Source organism: Coregonus clupeaformis, chromosome 19 (genome assembly GCF_020615455.1).
Source record: "Coregonus clupeaformis isolate EN_2021a chromosome 19, ASM2061545v1, whole genome shotgun sequence".
Taxonomy (NCBI): domain Eukaryota; kingdom Metazoa; phylum Chordata; class Actinopteri; order Salmoniformes; family Salmonidae; genus Coregonus; species Coregonus clupeaformis.
The window spans coordinates 32698050-32718709 of record NC_059210.1 but is presented as its reverse complement, the minus strand read 5'-3'; the positions used below and the strand labels follow the sequence as shown (position 1 = coordinate 32718709).

Sequence of the window (20660 nt, the reverse complement as noted above, 5' to 3'; positions counted from 1 at the left end):
ATTAGAGCTGCACTCAACCTTAAAGGGTAATCCAAGACAAGCCCCATTAGTTACGTCCCACGGATCCGTACACACATACATACACACACAGGTACGTGGCCTATTGCTGACCCGTGCAGCACGTGGTTGCTGATCTGATCTGCTGCTCCACTAACACACTATGTTGTCATCCAGTGTCTTTCGATCAGAATAGAAGTGTGTTTTTGTGTGTTGATACTGTGTTGTCTGTCTGTATTAGTTTACTTAGGCTATGCTGAGGCTCCTTTGTAGATGGCAGAGGGAAGTTTAACCGAATCCCCATTCTTGTTGTTTACATGTGATGGAAACAGTGGGGTGTTGTATTGGTGACCATATGGCAGGGCTTGAGCCCCCTCCCCCCCATGGACTCTATATCCACTAACTTGGCTGGGGAGGTCAGTCACACTATATGGGTAGGGCAAGTTTTTCTTTACCTTATGACCAGGGCTGTATCCACAAAGCATCTCAGAGTAGAAAATGGGTTGTAAGTGCTGAGAATAGAGACATTTTACTCCCACTCATATGGGTCAAAATAAAAGCTGTGCATGAAGCCTCTTTAGTCATAAGAGTCCCACCTAGTCGACCGATATTTAGGAGACTTCATGAGTTTAACTAGTTAAGAGTTACCAGCAGGTGTCTTGATATAGAAAAAGGCAGCAAGACAGTGGTTTCTGCACCATAGACAGGCAATTGCTTTGGAGTTGTTGAAATAATGTTTTGATATTTCTATATTATCAACCCATAAATAATCTAGACCTAAATGCAACAGTATTTATTTCGCTTGTGACAATGATTTCACGTGAGGCCTAATTGACATTATATGCCTAGCTACTTATAACCACTAGGTTAATAAATAATCACGTATTATTATTTTGATTATTTCATTAACCTACATCATGTTATTTCAAGTTATCCATTTGGAGTGCAATATCCCATTGTTAAAAAAGATGCCTAAATTGGGCAATTGAACGCATCTTGGGCCTACGTTAACTTTGATTGTGTTTGGTAAAGATGATAGACCTTTCAAACGTTTTATGCAATATTATCGGCAAGTGACTTGATGCCTAGCCTACTGTGCCAAAGCAATTTAGAGTTGTTAAACGGGAGTGACGGGAGTGTGTGGATATTTTCAAAATTCCTCTTTTAACAACCATTATGTTGTATTATTCATATGCCTATCACATTATTCAAAATATCAGAATTGGTTTTAAAAAAAAGGTTATGCATGTCTGAAGCGTGCTATACATTTCATAGCTGGCGATGCCTCATCGCGATTGGTTATTCCCAATCATTTGCAACAATGTCAATGAGTGTCATCACTATCTTTCCTTTGCGGTACCTCAAACTGTCGTGATTACCAGCCGAGATAAACTTTTATGAGTTGATTTTACTCCTGGCTCAGAGTTAGTCTGAGCAGTGTCTTAACATCATCCTAAAACCTTCTCTAAGCTGGGAGGTTTCTTTTGTTTTAAAGGGGCAATCTGGAGTTGCTACATCCATTTTTAGAATGTACCCATTGATTCTTGAAAAATATAACTTATAAATGCCTCGTGAAATGTCATACCCCATCAGAACCCAAAATATAAGCTTGTTTTACTCAAATGTTTGTAAACCAAGTAAACGTAAACACTATATAGCCTCAAAACATGGTTGAAACTATAATGTTGATATCATGGATGGTCAGTCCTTGCATCCATAGCTCTGTCTATATATTTGAGTGGTTGCACATCTCCAGCGCCATCCCTCAGCTTTTTACCGAAACGGGGGCGGGGAGTTCACTTTATACGTTTTTCAACTGCTGATTGCCGCTTTAAAACAGGTTTTAACAGGATTCCTAGGAGCTTTTCTGAGATGCTTTGTGGATATGGGCACTGACCAGAAAAAAACTCTAAATAACGTACTAGAGATTTTCCTGGTTAGATCACAGGATCAAAATAACTCCTGGGTCCTATATATGATCTTTATTTGGAGAACATTTTTAAAGACAATGATCCTATCTGAACATTGATGAACAACAGAGCTCAGCTGTTGGAATGTTGCTACAGGAATAGTTTATTCTTGGAGCAGCGCTACAATGCAGCCAGTGGCCAGCCATTGTAAGGGGATCCAGGAGCTGTGGTGCCAAGGAGATGCCTCCACAGTACTGTGATCAGCTTCCTGCTGGCAGCATCAAGTGTCCATCACTCAAACCGCCTACCCTGGAGGACAGGGGCTCGCTGGTGCTGGTGCCGCCAGGCCAGGCTTCCCATTCCACTGCCTGGCCTGCTCACTCTGGAATAATTCATGTGAAAGCATGCCTGGGCCAGCATGACAGCCAGGGTAGGACAATGAGCTCAGAGTGGGACCCGTGTTCATGGTGATGATCGTTTTCATAATCTAGAATGAAGGAGACAAGAACAATGAGGGTGAGGAAGAACAACCTACTCCTCAATGACCCACCAGCACGGCTGCTGTCAGGGTAAGAGGGAGTAGTAGTGCCTATGTGTGCCCCTAAGGCAGGACTCTCCCAGTCAGATTTATGTGATGTGACTGAGCAGTTAGTAAGTCATTGGACCATTGCTCTCTGTCTGATTAGAGTGTGAAATTAGCTAACTGTTTCCTCAAAGGAACCCAGACAACTAAAATAGTGCTAAACTCAACACTACTTGTGCCAGCTGTGGTGGGTTCTCACTCAATACAGAATAGTGACAACTGGTCGTAAACAATAGAAAAAAGGCTCACGGTGCTGCAGAAAAATGAATCACATTTGTATATATGGTCAGAAATAAGTAACTAGATTTCAGCAGCTTTACAACACCAGCCGCCAGCCAGTCAGTCACAGAGATCTGTTATTCTGTAATAACCTGTCATTGTGATGTATAGCTAGTCAATAAGCTGTTCCACTCTGCAATAACACAGCATTATGAAGTGCAAACTCACAGCCAATAAGCTGTTACACTGCAATAACACAGTACGGAGGTGTAACTCCACTGTCAATAAGCTATCATATTCTGCAATAGCATGTCTGTCTGAACTATAGACAAGAAGGCATTGTATCAAGATGGAGTAAAACTAAACCAGTTCAAATGCCCTTTTCACCCTATTTTATTTGAAAGAGGCAGCATAAATCTGCTTATGACTGAGCAGAGAGACCGATGTTGACTCCATACCCATAGATACTTAATACACACAGACCTCTCTGTGTAGCTTTCCCTTGGAGACCAACCCCCTTCCCCAGGTCCTAAGGACAGGGACACAGTGAGTTCTCTGGGGACACCCTCCAAGGTTAGCATGGATGGCAGCACAGAGGGATCTGTCACTATAGGCTAGACAAGGGCAGGAGGCAAATTGATGGGTCTCTCTGTCTCTCTGTGTCTCTGTCTCTCTGTATCTCCCTCTCTCTCAGTCTCTCACACTCCCACTCTCTCAACCCCTCTGCTCCTTGTCCTCTGTGTGTGAGAGTCAGAGAGGGGCTTGGGGAAGTGTGGTAAAGCAGCATTTCTATAGGATCCAGTGGGAGAGGTTTGAGATGTCTAAAAGGTCTGAGAGGATCAGCAGTGTCTATGCCTGTAGGCTGCAGACGACTAGCTGTATTATAGTTATTTACAATTCAGGTAGAGTCATGAATACTATAAGCCCATCTCTCCACTGCTGGCTTCAATGTCCTCCCCTAAGGCCCAGTGCTGCTGACCCCTGCCCACCTCAGCCCTTCTTCTCAGTGTTTCAATCAAGTGACTACCTTTTCTTGATTTTCACATGCAGCAATCTCACCTTATAATACCAGCTTTGTTGCAAATAATAATTGTATTAAACTCAACATGCTCAAGAATATGTAAGTTGTCAGCAGTTATTCAGAACTGAATTACCGGGGCCTCCCAAGTCTAAGGCACTGCATCACAGTGTTGCGGACGTGACCGGGAGTCCCATAGGGCGGCACACAATTGGTCCAGTGTCGTCCGGGTTAGGGGAGGGTTTGGCCGGGGGGGCTTTACTTGGCTCATCGTGCTCTAGCGACTCCTTGTGGCGGGTCTGGCGCCTGCAAGCTGACTTCGGTCGTCAGTTGAACAGTGTTTCCTCCGACACATTGGTGCAGCTGGCTTCCGGGTTAAGCGAGCGGGTGTTAAGAAGTGCGGCTTGGCGGGTCATGTTTCGGAGGACGCATGACTCGACCTTCGCCTCTCCCGAGCCCGTTGGGGAGTTGCAGTGATGAGACAAGATCGCAATTGGATATCACGAAGAAAAAATTGAACTGAATTGACCTCCTGTCGCTGGTTATTAACAGGTATTTACTCTCTCCTGAGCTGCAGTAACGTAATGCAGTGTATAACATGAGTCAGGTGATTAATGCAGTAGCTTACAGAGATCACATAATCTAGAGAAGCGGGTAGTTGATTAATTTGATCCAGTGATGGAAACACAGGGGGAATATTTGGCATTCATCATCTGTGCTTGGAGATCAGAGCAGTTTGTTCTGGAATGTGTTGGAGTCTCCCACAACCCCTCACCACAGGGCGAAGATTTTCCAGTTTGTCTGTGTACAATACAGGCTCTACATACAGGTATACCTAGAAATGTGTACAGTTTGTGTGTTTGTTCTTTCCTTTGTAAGACGAGTGGGAGTATAGATGGTACAGGACCTGGTGAAGGGATGGTTTCAATGGATCCTTCTTACATCGGCACTAATGCAGGCACACACACAGACACACACACTTAGACATTTACACTAGGGAGACAGTAACTCTGTAGCTAGCCACTCTGCACATTAGCCTCTGATCTCACTCACCATTAAACCACATTATAGCCCAGTTGGTCAATAATACAGCTCAGCACAGTAGAAGAGCTCATACACCACACAGACCCCTGGGCTGGCAATGCTTACACTGTGTACAAATACAACCACAGAGACACCAGGGAGAGAAGGAGAGAGTGGGAAAGAGAAGCAGATATTGACAATTAGAAAAAGGGGAAATTGGATGTTGTAGAGACGTGAGTTTGACTCCAGATGGGTTATTTCTAGTAGCAGGCATTTCCCCCTTTCCTCTATAGACAGTAGCTGGGGTCCTGCCCTCAATAATCTGTTCACTTAACCTGCATGTCTGTGTGAGTTAGCCGTTAGACCATTGTAATGAACTCTGGCATTCTCTCTGTGGGGATATTGTGCACAGTGCAGAGGAAGCATCATTCAGAAGGTACTGCAGTGCTCCCTGTACTCTTTATTTTCATTGTTTTAATTGACACCTAGATCATTGAGCAGACCCAACCCTCCTGGTCTGTAACCATGGCCCCCACCCCTCCCCTCCTGGGTTCCTGGCTGTCACGCCCCCACCGTGCTCTCCGGTTGGGCTCTACCTCCAGCCTGCCTCCTCCAGCCTCTGAGTGGGTTTAATAACAGAGGGTGCTCTGCTCTCTGTGGGGGTCCAGACAGTAAGACTAATGGAGGTGGACAGGGAGGGAGGCAGGGCAGACTACAGCTCTGTGAGGACTGTGGAACACTCACAAACAGACAGACCTACACAAACAAACACTTGAGTTAAACCCACCAATGCATACAAACATGTATATTATTAACACAAACATAAAGAGAAATGTAAACTATACCACACACACTTTTCATAACTGCCAAATGTTTATAGTATTGGCATATATACTGTATATACAGTGAATACACTGGGTTTTCTGTCTATTCTCCATGTTGAAAGAGCTTTTCTGTTGTGAGCAGATTATTGTTTTCACTTCATAGTGTTGAGGTCAGGCTTCAAAACTAGTCTGGCCAGACTGTCACCCACTTATTATGTCTAATGCCCTCTAGTGTAGCCTGGATATACATCAAATCTCCATTTTGTCCATCCATACAACAGCCTGTGGCTTTGGTCAAATCTGTTTAATGTTGTCATCCATAAAACCTATTGGCATTGCTAGCCACTAGCTAAGTGTGCTTTTACCAGTGTTGAATGTTACTTACAATGAATGATATCAAGAGGATCATATCCACTGCATCCTCCATGATGCACATTAGTCATACAGTGATTTCCCAAAGCTATAACCAAACAGGGTGTGGGAAAAGCTCTCTTTCTTTTGCCATGGCCTTACTAAGGAGTTGATGACTTCCTGTGTTTCACCCTCTCAGCAGGCAGTGCTCCTCATAACCACATCCAGTCCTCTCCTCTGTGTCTCTCTGCCTCTCTCTGAGAAACAGGCTCACACAGCACATCCTTCTCCGCAGTTTAAAAATAACTTAAAATATTCTCTCCTCCCCAGCAAGTGTCGCTTCACATTAGAACTGAGCCCTGAGTGGTTCCTCCCCGTGCTGCTACCTGCCAGATAGCACTAAAAACAACACATTCGTTTATTTCTGTCACACCAGAGAATGTGTCAGGTGGGTGTGATGATAGAGCTAGGCTGTCTGGTCTGTTTAATGTAAACAGTGGGGACTGAAGCGGTGATTAATCTGCCTGGTATGCAATCTGATTATGTTTCACAACCTCTGACCCCTCAGTAGGGGCTGAGAGAGAGTTATGGAAATCCTCACTGTGTCCTTACAGATGCTCCGTCTCTCCATCTCTGATTGTCTGTCTCTGTCTGTCTCTGGGGCAGGTTCTGAAGTAATGTTCTCCTGTTCCCAGCAATCTCTGCTCTCAATCAGCGCAAGACAAGATGTGAGAGACAGACAGACAGACAGACAGACAGACAGACAGACAGGGAGATGGAGATAGAAAAGGAGGAGAAGTGAAAAAGGAGAAGTGGGGTAAGGGGCATTGGGAGTGGTAACTATGAAAACAGTGTGGAATAGAGACTCACTGATTTTGAAAATCTCAGGTCAGATTGTTGACATCATAGAAATTAGTATATAACTTCACAGGGCCTCTATGGTTGACATAACATTTTATCTTAACGAATCCCCCAGAGAAAAGCCAAAAGAAACATACAGCAGGATAAAGTGAGACCACTGCATTCTATATCAGTAGGTGTATTTATATAGTAGGGAAATGAGACTTCCTTCTTGAGTTGAAAGGTGAACTTTCTCCACCTCTTAAAGTTAGGGATTTACGGTTTACACACGGAAAGACAGACGGAGGCATTGGAAAAGATTAGAGTAGATTTAAAACCTGTGCTGTTTCCCCTCCTTTCACTCTCCAACTGACCAGATTTAACGCAGGTCTTAACCCCAGGTTAGCTGTTGACAGGAGAAGGTGACATCTTGAAGGTGACATCCCTTACTGTCTCAGAGGATACTAAAATGTATTTGATGGTCCATATTTGGAACAAACTGAGACCCTGATGCTGCCTTGTCATTTTATGTCTATGTCTGACATGGCTTTTTTCTGTGCCTCTCTCTGTCCTGTAGATGTGGATCAGCCTGTGGTCTTTGCCACCAACTCCCTGCAGAGGAGGAAAAAGGGTCTGGCAGGGTTGCGCCCGGCGCAGCAGAAGACCAAACCAGGCCTGATGATTGGCCTTCCCCAGGACTTCCGCCAGATCTCCTCCATCATCGATGTCGACATCCTGCCCGAGACACACCGGCGTGTCCGCCTGCATAAGCACGGTACCAACAAGCCCCTGGGTTTCTATATTCGGGATGGGGTGAGCATGCGGGTCACGCCTCAGGGTGTGGAGAAGGTGCCTGGTGTCTTCATCTCGCGGCTGGTGCGTGGAGGCCTGGCTGAGAGCACAGGCCTGCTGGGGGTCAACGATGAGATCCTGGAGGTCAACGGCATTGACGTGGCCGGTAAGTCTTTGGACCAGGTGACAGACATGATGGTGGCCAACAGCCACAACCTGATCGTGACGGTGAAGCCGGCCAACCAGCGCAACAACGTGGTGCCCCGGGCAAGCAAGGTCTCGGCAGGGGGGAACAGCTCCTCTGGATCCGTAGGCTCCGCCTTCTCCCATGACTCAGCCCCCAGCCCTGCCTCTCAGAGTGTCAGTCACCATAGCAACAGTAACAGCATGGCGGAGGGCGACAGCGACGAGGACGGAGACCTTATCATTGAGAGTGACAGCCTGCCACATTACCTGCCCCATCGCTGTGTGTCCAACGGTAACGGCAGCCACAGAGAGTCTCCATTGTCCTCGTCACTGGGGCAACGGCCCCTCCCTCAGAGCATGTCCCTGCCCAGCAGCAGCTCTCTGTCAGACAGCAAGGCCTCCCTGAGCTCCCTGACCACCCCTACACACAACGGCAGCCCCACCAAGACCAGCAGCAGCCAGGAGAGCATGAGAGAGGATGGGAACATCATCACACTGTAAAACCCTGACATACTGCTCGTTTTACTGATGTCTTCAGGAGACAAAACATGCACAACTGGAGAAAACCAACACATGATGAACGTTATCTGAACACAAAACAACCATTTAAATTGTTACCTCATAACAGAAAACAACTCACAATGATGAAGGCAATGATGATGGTTTTACCTTAAAAGTATCTGATGTGTATTCCATGCAACTAAACGCTGTGGAACCAGCAGTCGTCATGTAACGAACTCAGAGGACAGTATAGTGTGAATCCTGATGCCTACTTACTACAACACACATGATGATCGCTGTCACCACCATCATACTGGAAGTGCCTTACGGCTTTCCGCTCAACTCGCCTTATGTTTATCACTTTTATTTTATTATTTTACTTTCAAACAAGACCACCTCTCACTTCAATTCGAAACAGTGGCGTTGATTGTCAGTGCAAAGGTAATAATTGGCAGAAGGAGAAGCAGACAACATTTCACATTCTATCTGTCTGTCTGTGAGGGACATTAACAGACATAGCCCTTTTCTCTTGCTCATCCTGCATTCTGCAATACTTCCTCAGCATGTCCAAACAGTGTGTTCTCTTCTGTGACTATGACAATCACTGCTGATTGTGCTGTGCTGCTGGTTGTTAGCCTGCTTAGCTGACAATAGCTTTTATCAGAGAGGAAGAGGCGAAGTAAGAGATTTTACTCCGCCCAAAATCTGTCCACGAAAATAAGGGTTTTTGTACAGAGGTGTATGAGAGAGTGTCGAATTTGGTCATCAAAAAATAAAATTGCTAGGTGAGGCTTATTTTATCGAATAGAAGTTTCGTAATGGTTAGGTTGTTACGAATGCACTGATATAAGTGGACACACGTGGCATTTCGGCAACTTACCCAAAAACGACTTTATATCAGAGAAGTGCCTGTTGTCATAGAGATAGAGGACTCGTCATGGATATAACCTGTTTTACCATGGACATTGCCATTGAGGGCTTCCACCATTTTAAAGTAGTCAATTGGGTTGGGAGTCCTATGAGTTGGAAGCAATAAGCCAATTAAGAAAATGGACTACTTTAAAATGGAGATAGCCTATTGTGGCACAGATACAAATATGAGTCCTATATCTATCTCTATGGTCTGTTGTTCACACGCGTATCTGCGTTCTTATTGGCTAGAATGGTCCCACCTGATCTCGCCTCCTCCCGCCTGTCCTCCATCTTTGAGGACATGTATTTTCATTGTTAGTGTTCACTCAAATATCTTGTCAATATAATAGACAATCTTTGCTTTTATTCCTCTGATCAGAAGTCTTTGTGGAAAAAAATTCACATACAGCACATCTCGAAACATACCTGTCCTCCTCTGCTCATCCCCAGGAGGAATGGAGTTACCACAACAAAAATGTCATGGTATTACTGTACACACAACACAACAAAGTCAAGTGAGTCTTTTACAATATGTGTGCTTTGATCCAAGGGTCCCCTCTGACCTTCACAGGACAGGACTAAACATTTTATTCAGCCCTCTGAACATCCCTACTACAATTCAATATGCAAAGTTATGGCATATCATAACCTTTTATAGGAAAATATGTAATGGTACTGTTAATCATCATGGTGTTAGTATAGGAAATAGGAGGGAAATGTGGTCCCCTGTCTCCCGATGTAGAGGTACATCGTATTTATTTTACTTTCAGATAGTGACAACACTGACGTGGGGAATGGGGATGCATTATAGCAGTATATCTATCCAATTGATTCTGTCTCAGAACAATCTTCAAGAGAACACCACTGTCTTTTATTTATTTACAGCCACCAAACACTTTCCTAATCTAAAACATAGTCAGGTGGTTTGACTTCGTATTCCTCTCTCATAGTCTCTGCTTCAGTGAAGTCAGTGGTTGCTTGGAGTTACAGAGGTCCCAGGATGAAACATTAGATTCTGAAGAATTTCCCTGGCAGACTTGCTATCAATTTGTAAGTCGCTCTGGATAAGAGCGTCTGCTAAATGACGTAAATGTAAATGTAAATGTAAATGTATCTTGCTTTTAGAGAAGCCAATTCCATTTTCCTTCAGGACAAGGTTTCTCTCCCCTGAAAAGTTGACAGAGCGTGAACACAACAGAAATAACATGGAGTGCTGTTGCTCCAAAAGGTCATGGCCTCTCATAGAGCCAGCTGTCTACAGGCCAACTTGTGACTGCCGTGTTTTTGTGTAAAATAAGGAAATTCCTTTCATGTTTGAAAAGCCTAGAGCTCTGCACATTGGGACCTTGTTCATACAATTAACTCAATTTTTGATATCTGAACCTGAGGAGCATGGGGAGGGAAGGAGGAGAGAGTTCCTCTGAATTTTGAGGCTTAGGGTATCATCTTGCAGTGAGAGCTGTGAGGCAGACGGTCTAAAAACTCCAAGCTTATTGTTGTTGGTTCTGACCCTCACTACACCTGAACAGAAGGTCTCCCTAACCCTCTGTTAGTACTGGACTGGAGGAAAACTCTGCTGGCACTCACAGCTAGCAATCACAGCTAGCAATGCCCACAACCTCCAGGCTGGTGATGGGCTGTGTCTGTTTCTGGCTGTGTCTTTATGTCTGGAGTGAATCACAGAGACAGCAGGAACATCAGATGACCTACCACACCAGAAGGATAATATTGTGTTTTACATGGACATGATGTAGCTGTAGGTTATATCTCACTCTGGAACCACCTGGAATAACATGAGTTGATTAACTCTCCATCTTAATGTTGACTTAGATTATTTAATTGACCAATAAGACACAACAAAACCAGCAGAGCATGAAGACCTCCTGTGGCCTGGTCGTTAGTGTTTTACTAGAGCTGCAATTGTATGGGTCACTGGCACTGTTGCACCAGGTGGCAGCCAGGTAGCATGATACATTAATTAACCTGAGAATGAAGATGCTCACTTTGATAAGAGGGGAAGGGCAATTATTTATTGAAAGAGGCCATCATAAAATGCATTTTTAAAGCTTGTTCTCTTTATGAACCAAGAAACACAAGTACCTAGTCCTTGGACATCCTTGTAGAAAATACAAGAGAATCACCTGTCTTCACAGATACAGTATGGTCTTTTAATCTACTTACAGGAATCTGCACTCATATATAACAGAAAAGCTACCACATACTGTACTGAATCATATTTTAATGTATGTAATTGTATATGTATATGTACAAATGAAAAATTATATAAACAAGGGATTTTTTTGATTCAATGGGAGATTGTTGTAAAATAACATTTTATAAATGTGTAAAATATGGAGAGTATTTTTCTTATTCTTGTACTTTTATTTGTATATGAGAATCCTGGGGAGGACATTTCTATTTCTTTGAGTACCGGGAACCAAACAGAGGAACAAAGTGTTAATAAATAATAATAAAAAATACAATATTCAGATGTTGTTCTTTTGTGGTCACATAGGCCTAATTCACTCTGAATCCTTTACCCTTGGCCTTGCCCCACCTCTCTCTCTGTTTAAAGTTCCAGTGCAGTCAAAAACGTGATTTTCCTGTGTTTTATATACACTTTCCATGACAGACTGACCAGGTGAATCCAGGTGAAAGCTATGATCCCTTATTGATGTCACCTGTTAAATCCACTTCTTCAATCAGTGTAGATAAAGGGGAGGAGAACGGTTAAAGAAGGATTTGTAAGCCTTTATACAATTGACACATTAAGTTTGTATGTGTGCCATTCAGAGGGTGAATGGGCAAGACAAAATATTGAACTGCCTTTGAATTGGGTATGGTAGTAAGTGCCAGGTGCACCGGTTTGAGTGTGTCAAGAACTGCAAGGCTGCTGGGTTTTTCACACTCAACCGTTTCCTGTGTGTATCAAGAATGGTCCATCACCCAAAGGACATCCAGCCAACTTGACACAACTCTATTTGTATTTTGTATTTATTATGGATCCCCATTAGCTGCTGCCGATGCAGCAGCTACTCTTCCTGGGGTCCAGCAAAATTAAGGCAGATAAACAAACAGATTTCACAACACATGTGTGTGCCCTCAGGCCACTACTCTACTACCACCACCACATACAGTGGGGAAAAAAAGTATTTAGTCAGCCACCAATTGTGCAAGTTCTCCCACTTAAAAAGATGAGAGGCATGTAATTTTCATCATAGGTACACGTCAACTATGACAGACAAAATGAGAAAAATTAATCCAGAAAATCACATTGTAGGATTTTTAATGAATTTATTTGCAAATTATGGTGGAAAATAAGTATTTGGTCAATAACAAAAATGTCTCAATACTTTGTTATATACCCTTTGTTGGCAATGACACAGGTCAAACGTTTTCTGTAAGTCTTCACAAGGTTTTCACACACTGTTGCTGGTATTTTGGCCCATTCCTCCATGCAGATCTCCTCTAGAGCAATGATGTTTTGGGGCTGTCGCTGGGCAACACGGACTTTCAACTCCCTCCAAAGATTTTCTATGGGGTTGAGATCTGGGGACTGGCTAGGCCACTCCAGGACCTTGAAATGCTTCTTACGAAGCCACTCCTTCGTTGCCCGGGCGGTGTGTTTGGGATCATTGTCATGCTGAAAGACCCAGCCACGATTCATCTTCAATGCCCTTGCTGATGGAAGGAGGTTTTCACTCAAAATCTCACGATACATGGCCCCATTCATTCTTTCCTTTACACGGATCAGTCATCCTGGTCCCTTTGCAGAAAAACAGCCCCAAAGCATGATGTTTCCACCCCCATGCTTCACAGTAGGTATGGTGTTCTTTGGATGCAACTCAGCATTCTTTGTCCTCCAAACACGACGAGTTGAGTTTTTACCAAAAAGTTCTATTTTGGTTTCATATGACCATATGACATTCTCCCAATCCTCTTCTGGATCATCCAAATGCACTCTAGCAAACATCAGACGGGCCTGGACATGTACTGGCTTAAGCAGGGGGACACGTCTGGCACTGCAGGATTTGAGTCCCTGGCGGCATAGTGTGTTACTGATGGTAGGCTTTGTTACTTTGGTCCCAGCTCTCTGCAGGTCATTCACTAGGTCCCCCGTGTGGTTCTGGGATTTTTGCTCACCGTTCTTGTGATCATTTTGACCCCACGGGGTGAGATCTTGCGTGGAGCCCCAGATCGAGGGAGATTATCAGTGGTCTTGTATGTCTTCCATTTCTTAATAATTGCTCCCACAGTTGATTTCTTCAAACCAAGCTGCTTACCTATTGCAGATTCAGTCTTCCCAGCCTGGTGCAGGTCTACAATTTTGTTTCTGGTGTCCTTTGACAGCTCTTTGGTCTTGGCCATAGTGGAGTTTGGAGTGTGACTGTTTGAGGTTGTGGACAGGTGTCTTTTATACTGATAACAAGTTCAAACAGGTGCCATTAATACAGGTAACGAGTGGAGGACAGAGGAGCCTCTTAAAGAAGAAGTTACAGGTCTGTGAGAGCCAGAAATCTTGCTTGTTTGTAGGTGACCAAATACTTATTTTCCACCATAATTTGCAAATAAATTCATAAAAAATCCTACAATGTGATTTTCTGGAGAAAAAAAATCTCAATTTGTCTGTCATAGTTGACGTGTACCTATGATGAAAATTACAGGCCTCTCTCATCTTTTTAAGTGGGAGAACTTGCACAATTGGTGGCTGACTAAATACTTATTTTCCCCACTGTATATATATATAACAAATGAAACAAACAAATATCCAATACAGAATGTAATAATGTTCAGAATCTATTTCAACAAACAAAACTGAAAATGACTGACTGGTGGTACTTATTCTCTCTCTGTGTGCTTGATTTTGAGTCCCATCTCATAACATTCCAAAAGCTTCTGCCCATATGGAGCAAATGTGTGTCACACCACTAGCACAGCCACTACCACCACCAAAACAAACCCCCAGCGAACTCTGAGGGTTATATACTCTAATTGTGGAGGATATAACAGTGTCCCTCTCATAGACATTTAATTTCCTGTGACATGATTTTGTTACTTTAGGATGATTATTTATTGCTGATATAGCTGCAGTTAGTGCTCACAAGGGCAAGAAGGACATTGCCATTCTCTGGTTTTGCAATCACTCATGCATAATTCTGGATGTTTATATTCATATCTCAGACACAAAAAATGTCCCAGACTGAACAATGAATGTTTGTATCTTTGTGTTAAAGAGTGTATTCAAGAATGAGAGAAGGCTATATGTCTTTTTCTCTAAGTACTCCCCTACAGCTATTCACTTTTAGGCTGCTTGAGTCATTTTTTGTTTGGGTATCTTTACTTTTACTCAAGTATGACAATTGGGTACTTTTTCCACAACTGGCACAGTATACACTTTATAGGCTACATTGTATAAACCACGACAAGATTGTAACGTTGAAGAAATCCAATCTCGTTCCAACTGTTTAGCAACGTTTATCACACATGCTTCAACATCCTCGCCTTTCTGCCTTTATGTTTCCGTGGTTACTTTCATCATTCAGTCATTGTCACTCACTGGCTGCAGAGAAAATTGATCATCCTCTCCCAAAACCAAGTAAATATGGCACCAAGAGGACATAGAATATCCTCAGTTCCTAGAGATATTTGCAAATATATTTCCATGTTTCAATTCACAGTATAACAAGAGTATAATCAACAAATGAACCTATTATCTGATTAATCCACTGCAGTGGAGTGATGGAAAGGCTGTGATGATCAACTGCAAGTTTTATGAAGATTAAATAAAAGAGCATGCAGACCTTTCCATTTTATGGAACTGAGGAATATTTTTGCTCTTTGTGGGTTCCTCTGCACCCATGGCTTTCAGAAGGTAGCAAGGTTAGTGCCTGAAACAATAGCTTAATTAGTCCCCAGAGGTCTTAACCTTGAGAAGGACTATAGTGTGTTTTTGTAAAGTGCCCATTCCCTTCATTAGCCCATTGACAACCACCACCCCACTCCTTTGTACCTCTTGTTCATTCAGAAAAAAAAGCTCACTGTCTAAACCAGTTGTGTTAGTCCTTTTTGCCTTTGATGTTGTTTTGTTATCCCTAGTTTTGCTTAGCCCTGTTGTTTATTTACCAATACCTAACATATTCAACATAATAGTAATGGTTTTACATCAATTATATCTACTGCAGTTGAAATATGCTTGCTCTGTCTTCCCAATTGTTTTACTAGTTCCATTTCTGCCCTTACGAACAAAAATGTAACTGCATTACACTGTAGTTAGAGTGCAGTATAACTGCAGTATGCTGCAAATGTCCAAAATAACACATTTTTTTTACTGCAGTAATTTTGCAGTGTAACTGCAGTTACAGTGCAGTATAACTGCAGTTCATCTGCAATTACTGCGTCCAAAATACCACAGTCGACTGCAGTACTGCACTTTTACTGCAGTTTCAAAACTGCAATCTTTTTCTGTAAGGGTGTATTTTACCTCTAGGTGGAGACAGACCACAGTACCCCTCACCTTGAGGCTCAACCTGTATATTCTACCACACACTCTCTCATTAGTGCCACCAGCTGAAATTGTATTCCCCATGCCCTATATGAACTCGTCCATTCCCTCTGTGTGATTATTCTGATGAAGGCCTAAACATTAGTATTTTAACCTTGCTTAAATAAAATAAAAAAATGTTTATAGTGAGCGAGTGTTGCGACTTTTCCTTTGCAATGATGATTACATTTTCTGGTTGCAACTCAACTTACGTTGAATGCCCTCCTCTTCTTTCCATAATTGATATTATATGCATGTAATTTATTATATGCAGGAGGTCCAGAACAAACATCCTCATATTTCAACACCCAGACTTCTGTCAAGTCACAGAGATGATAGACATCCACAAGGAAAGGACGAGGTCCTCAGATCTTTCCAACTGTCCAGCAGGGCGTGGAGGGGCCCTTGTGTAGAGTGAGAGAGACAGCAAAGAGCACACAGGCCCCTGGACATTCTATGACAACAATTGTATGCAATTTTTATTAGATTTTTCTGGCTACTGTTTAGCACAAGACATTGTTTCAAAATTCTTTGGGATGTTTTGTTAATTTATGGTGTTTCATAAAATCTGGCCATAATAATGTTTGCTATTTTAGTGAGTTTGCATAAGTTGAACTGACCGTTTCCCAGTCAGTTTTAATGTATCCATTTATGTTCTGTGCTTCTCCCACTCGCTTTCTTATGAAATGGACAGCAAGAGACCTATACCACTACATTAACTTCAGCATTCCAGAGCCAGAATTCAGCATCCTCAAGACTCCCTCACTCCCTACTCCATTCCTCAGGATCATCTATCAGCTACCTCTGAAACTCAAGACTCCTTAATGAAAGCATCTGATAAGAACACCACAATCATAACAGGTAGGCCTACTGAACTCCGGAAGCAGATTCTAACACAGATAAGAATTACATTCTGGTCTAAGGCTCATTTAGTTGTCCAATATACTAGCCCTGGATTTAGTAGTAGAGCTGATTTACAATGCACACCTTATTTGAGGAGACAGCTGCCTAATAATGTACTGCTTATTTCAGGATCAAGATGAGTGTTGAGTGCAGCTCTCTGCAGGACAAGATCCCTAGTCTCTGCAATAATAACCTGCTTCCTCCTCTCTCCACACATCCCTCCCCTCAAGTCACTTCTGACTAACCCCCTCAACCTCTGTTTAATTTACTGTCAATTAAAATGTGTAGTGTCCTGAGTTGTTGACAAAAACGTATGTCAAGGACACGTTATTATATTTTGCAGACACGTGCTTCATCAATTATTTTTCCACATGCTCTTTAGTTTAATACTGATTTACATAGTGCTAACACTGCTGGTGTCCAGTAGGGGGCTCTAGTGAGCCATTTACCACATACTATACCCCTGAATATTCTGTTGCTCAACCATGCAGGTGCAAGCCCCTTCATGTAATATAAACTCAGCAAAAAAAAAAAGAAACGTCCTCTCACTGTCAACTGCATTTATTTTCAGCAAACTTAACATGTGTAAATATTTGTATGAACATAACAAGATTCAACAACTGAGACATAAACTGAACAAGTTCCACAGACATGTGACTAACAAAAATGTAATGTGTCCCTGAGCAAAGGGGGGGTCAAAATCAAAAGTAACAGTCAGCATCTGGTGTGGCCACCAGCTGCATTAAGTACTGCAGTGCATCTCCTCCTCATGGACTGCACCAGATTTGCCAGTTCTTGCTGTGAGATGTTACCCCACTCTTCCACCAAGGCACCTGCAAGTTCCCTGACATTTCTGGGGGGAATGGCCCTAGCCCTCACCCTCCGATCCAACAGGTCCCAGACGTGGTCAATGGGATTGAGATCCGGGCTCTTTGCTGGCCATGGCAAAACACTGACATTCCTGTCTTGCAGGAAATTACACACAGAATTAACAGTATGGCTGGTGGCATTGTCATGCTGGAGGGTCATGTCAGGATGAGCCTGAAGGAAGGGTACCACATGAAGGAGGAGGATGTCTTCCCTGTAACGCACAGCGTTGAGATTGCCTGCAATGACAACAAGCTCAGTCCGATGATGCTGTGACACACCGCCCCAGACCATGACGGACCCTCCACCTCCAAATCGATCCCCGCTCCAGAGTACAGGCCTCGGTGTAACGCTCATTCCTTCGACGATAAACGCGAATCCGACCATCACCCCTGGTGATACAAAACCGCGACTTGTCAGTGAAGAGCACTTTTTGCCAGTCCTGTCTGGTCCAGCGACGGTGGGTTTGTGCCCATAGGCGACGTTGTTGCCGGTGATGTCTGGTGAGGACCTGCCTTACAACAGGCCTACAAGCCCTCAGTCCAGCCTCTCTCAGCCTATTGCGGACAGTCTGAGCACTGATGGAGGGATTGTGCGTTCCTGGTGTAACTCGGGCAGTTGTTGTTGCCATCCTGTACCCGTCTTGCAGGTGTGATTTTCGGATGTACCGATCCTGTGCAGGTGTTGTTACACGTGGTCTGCCACTGCGAGGATGATCAGCTGTCAGTCCTGTAGCGCTATCTTAGGCGTCTCACAGTACGGACATTGCAATTTATTGCCCTGGCCACATCTGCAGTCCTCATGCCTCCTTGCAGCATGCCTAAGGCACGTTCACGCAGATGAGCAGGGACCCTGGGCATTTCTTTTGGTGTTTTTCAGAGTCAGTAGAAAGGCCTCTTTAGTGTCCCAAGTTTTCATAACTGTGACCTTAATTGCCTACCATCTGTAAGCTGTTAGTGTCTTAACGACCGTTCCACAGGTGCATGTTCATTAATTGTTTATGGTTAATTGAACAAGCATGGGAAACAGTGTTTAAACACTTTACAATGAAGATCTGTGAAGTTATTTGGATTTTTACTAATTATCTTTGAAAGACAGGGTCCTGAAAAATGACTTTTTTTGCTGAGTTTATGAGCCATGTTCTCAAATATATAGATATTTTTACTTTTCAGTCAACCTCAAGTCACCATCATTCAAAAGCAGTACATCCACCAAATAATGACAAGAGACCAAAACTATGCTTATGGATGTGTATTTTAATAAAAAATAGTTCTGTCAAAATTAAACAGAATACAATATTTCTTTATCATGTTTCCAGTACATAGGTATGTTTTTTTTTTTATTATCATTATAATCTCTATTTTTTTATATATATATTGTTTTAAAAGGTTCTAAAAGTTTCATGCCAAGTAGAGGGTAACTCACTTCACAATTGCTAAACTCAAAAATGAAATTAATATAATAATATAAGTAAATTGTGCACAGCTTGTTTTTAATTCCTAATTCCATTGCCCTCTCCATTTGAAGCATGGATAGCTCCAATGGAAAAACATAAAACATAAATGGAGAACTGGGAGATTGTTTGCTACAGTAGGTGTAGGTGTGTCTATAAAAGTCCCAGGAGAAGCTTGACAGATTCCTACCTTTCTACACACACACACATCCCTATACATTAGTAATTCTACTTCATAATGAATAATCTTAAAATGGAAATATACATTTTGGGTGGCTATATGAGTTTAAAAGCCATTTGCTGTTTTTGAAAGCCATCAAGAGATTTGCTATAATGTCATAAGATATAATCAAAATATATCTGCTGGCTGCTTTCAATATTGAAAGCCTATCACTGAATGTATGTTCAGAATTACTGGTAAACTCTATAGTGAAAACCCATGCGAATGGATAGCGCCACCTAAAGATTTAATTAATTGAGCAACATGAGTTAAAACAACTAAAACCTTAATCCAACATGGGTTACGGTATATATGTGTGTGTATATATATATATATATATATATATATATATATATATATATATATACACACAGAGAGGGAAAAAAGTATTTGATCCCCTGCTGATTTTGTACATTTGCCCACTGACAAAGAAATGATCAGTCTATAATTTTAATGGTAGGTTTATTTGAACAGTGAGAGACAGAATTACAAAAAAACTAACAAAAAAAAACACATTTCAAAAATGTTATAAATTGATTTGCATTTTAATGAGGGAAATAAGTATTTGACCCCCTCTCAATCAGAAAGATTTCTGGCTCCCAGGTGTCTTTTATACAGGTAACGAGCTGAGATTAGGAGCACACTCTTAAAGGGAGTGCTCCTAATCTCAGTTTGTTACCTGTATAAAAAACACCTGTCCACAGAAGCAATCAATCAATCAGATTCCAAACTCTCCACCATGGCCAAGACCAAAGAGCTCTCCAAGGATGTCAGGGGCAAGATTGTAGACCTACACAAGGCTGGAATGGGGTACAAGACCATCGGCAAGCAGCTTGGTGAGAAGGTGACAACAGTTGGTGCGATTATTCGCAAATGGAAGAAACACAAAATAACTGTCAATCTCACTCGGCCTGGGGCACCATGAAAGATCTCACCTCGTGGAGTTGCAATGATCATGAGAATGGTGAGGAATCAGCCCAGAACTACATGGGAGGATCTTGTCAATGATCTCAAGGCAGCTGGGATCATAGTCACCAAGAAAACAATTGGTAACACACTACGCCGTGAAGGACTGAAATCCTGTAGCGCCCGCAAGGTCCCCCTGCTCAAGAAAGCACATATACAGGCCTGTCTGAAGTTTGCCAATGAACATCTGAATGATTCAGAGGAGAACTGGGTGAAAGTGTTGTGGTCAGATGAGACCAAAATGGAGCTCTTTGGCATCAACTCAACTCGCCGTGTTTGGAGGAGGGGGAATGCTGCCTATGACCCCAAGAACACCATCCCCACCGTCAAACATGGAGGTGGAAACATTGTGCTTTGGGGGTGTTTTTCTGCTAAGGGGACAGGACAACTTCACCGCATCAAAGGGACGATGGACGGGGCCATGTACCGTCAAATCTTGGGTGAGAACCTCCTTCCCTCAGCCAGGGCATTGAAAATGGGTCGTGGATGGGTATTCCAGCATGACAATGACCCAAAACACACGGCCAAGGCAACAAAGGAGTGGCTCAAGAAGA

The 20660-nt window shown here is 42.9% G+C and overlaps 1 protein-coding gene across 1 annotated transcript in view; it reads left to right on the top strand.

The window, feature by feature from the left end:
* Positions 1 to 11645, top strand: part of LOC121531872 (partitioning defective 6 homolog alpha-like) — a 32724-nt gene extending 21079 nt beyond the window's left edge. The window contains exon 3 of the mRNA XM_041837396.2: positions 7343 to 11645. Within this exon, the coding sequence (XP_041693330.1) occupies positions 7343 to 8244 (902 nt within the window). The 3' untranslated portion in view covers positions 8245 to 11645. The remainder of the gene's footprint in view (positions 1 to 7342) is intronic.
* Positions 11646 to 20660: the final 9015 nt, after the last annotated feature.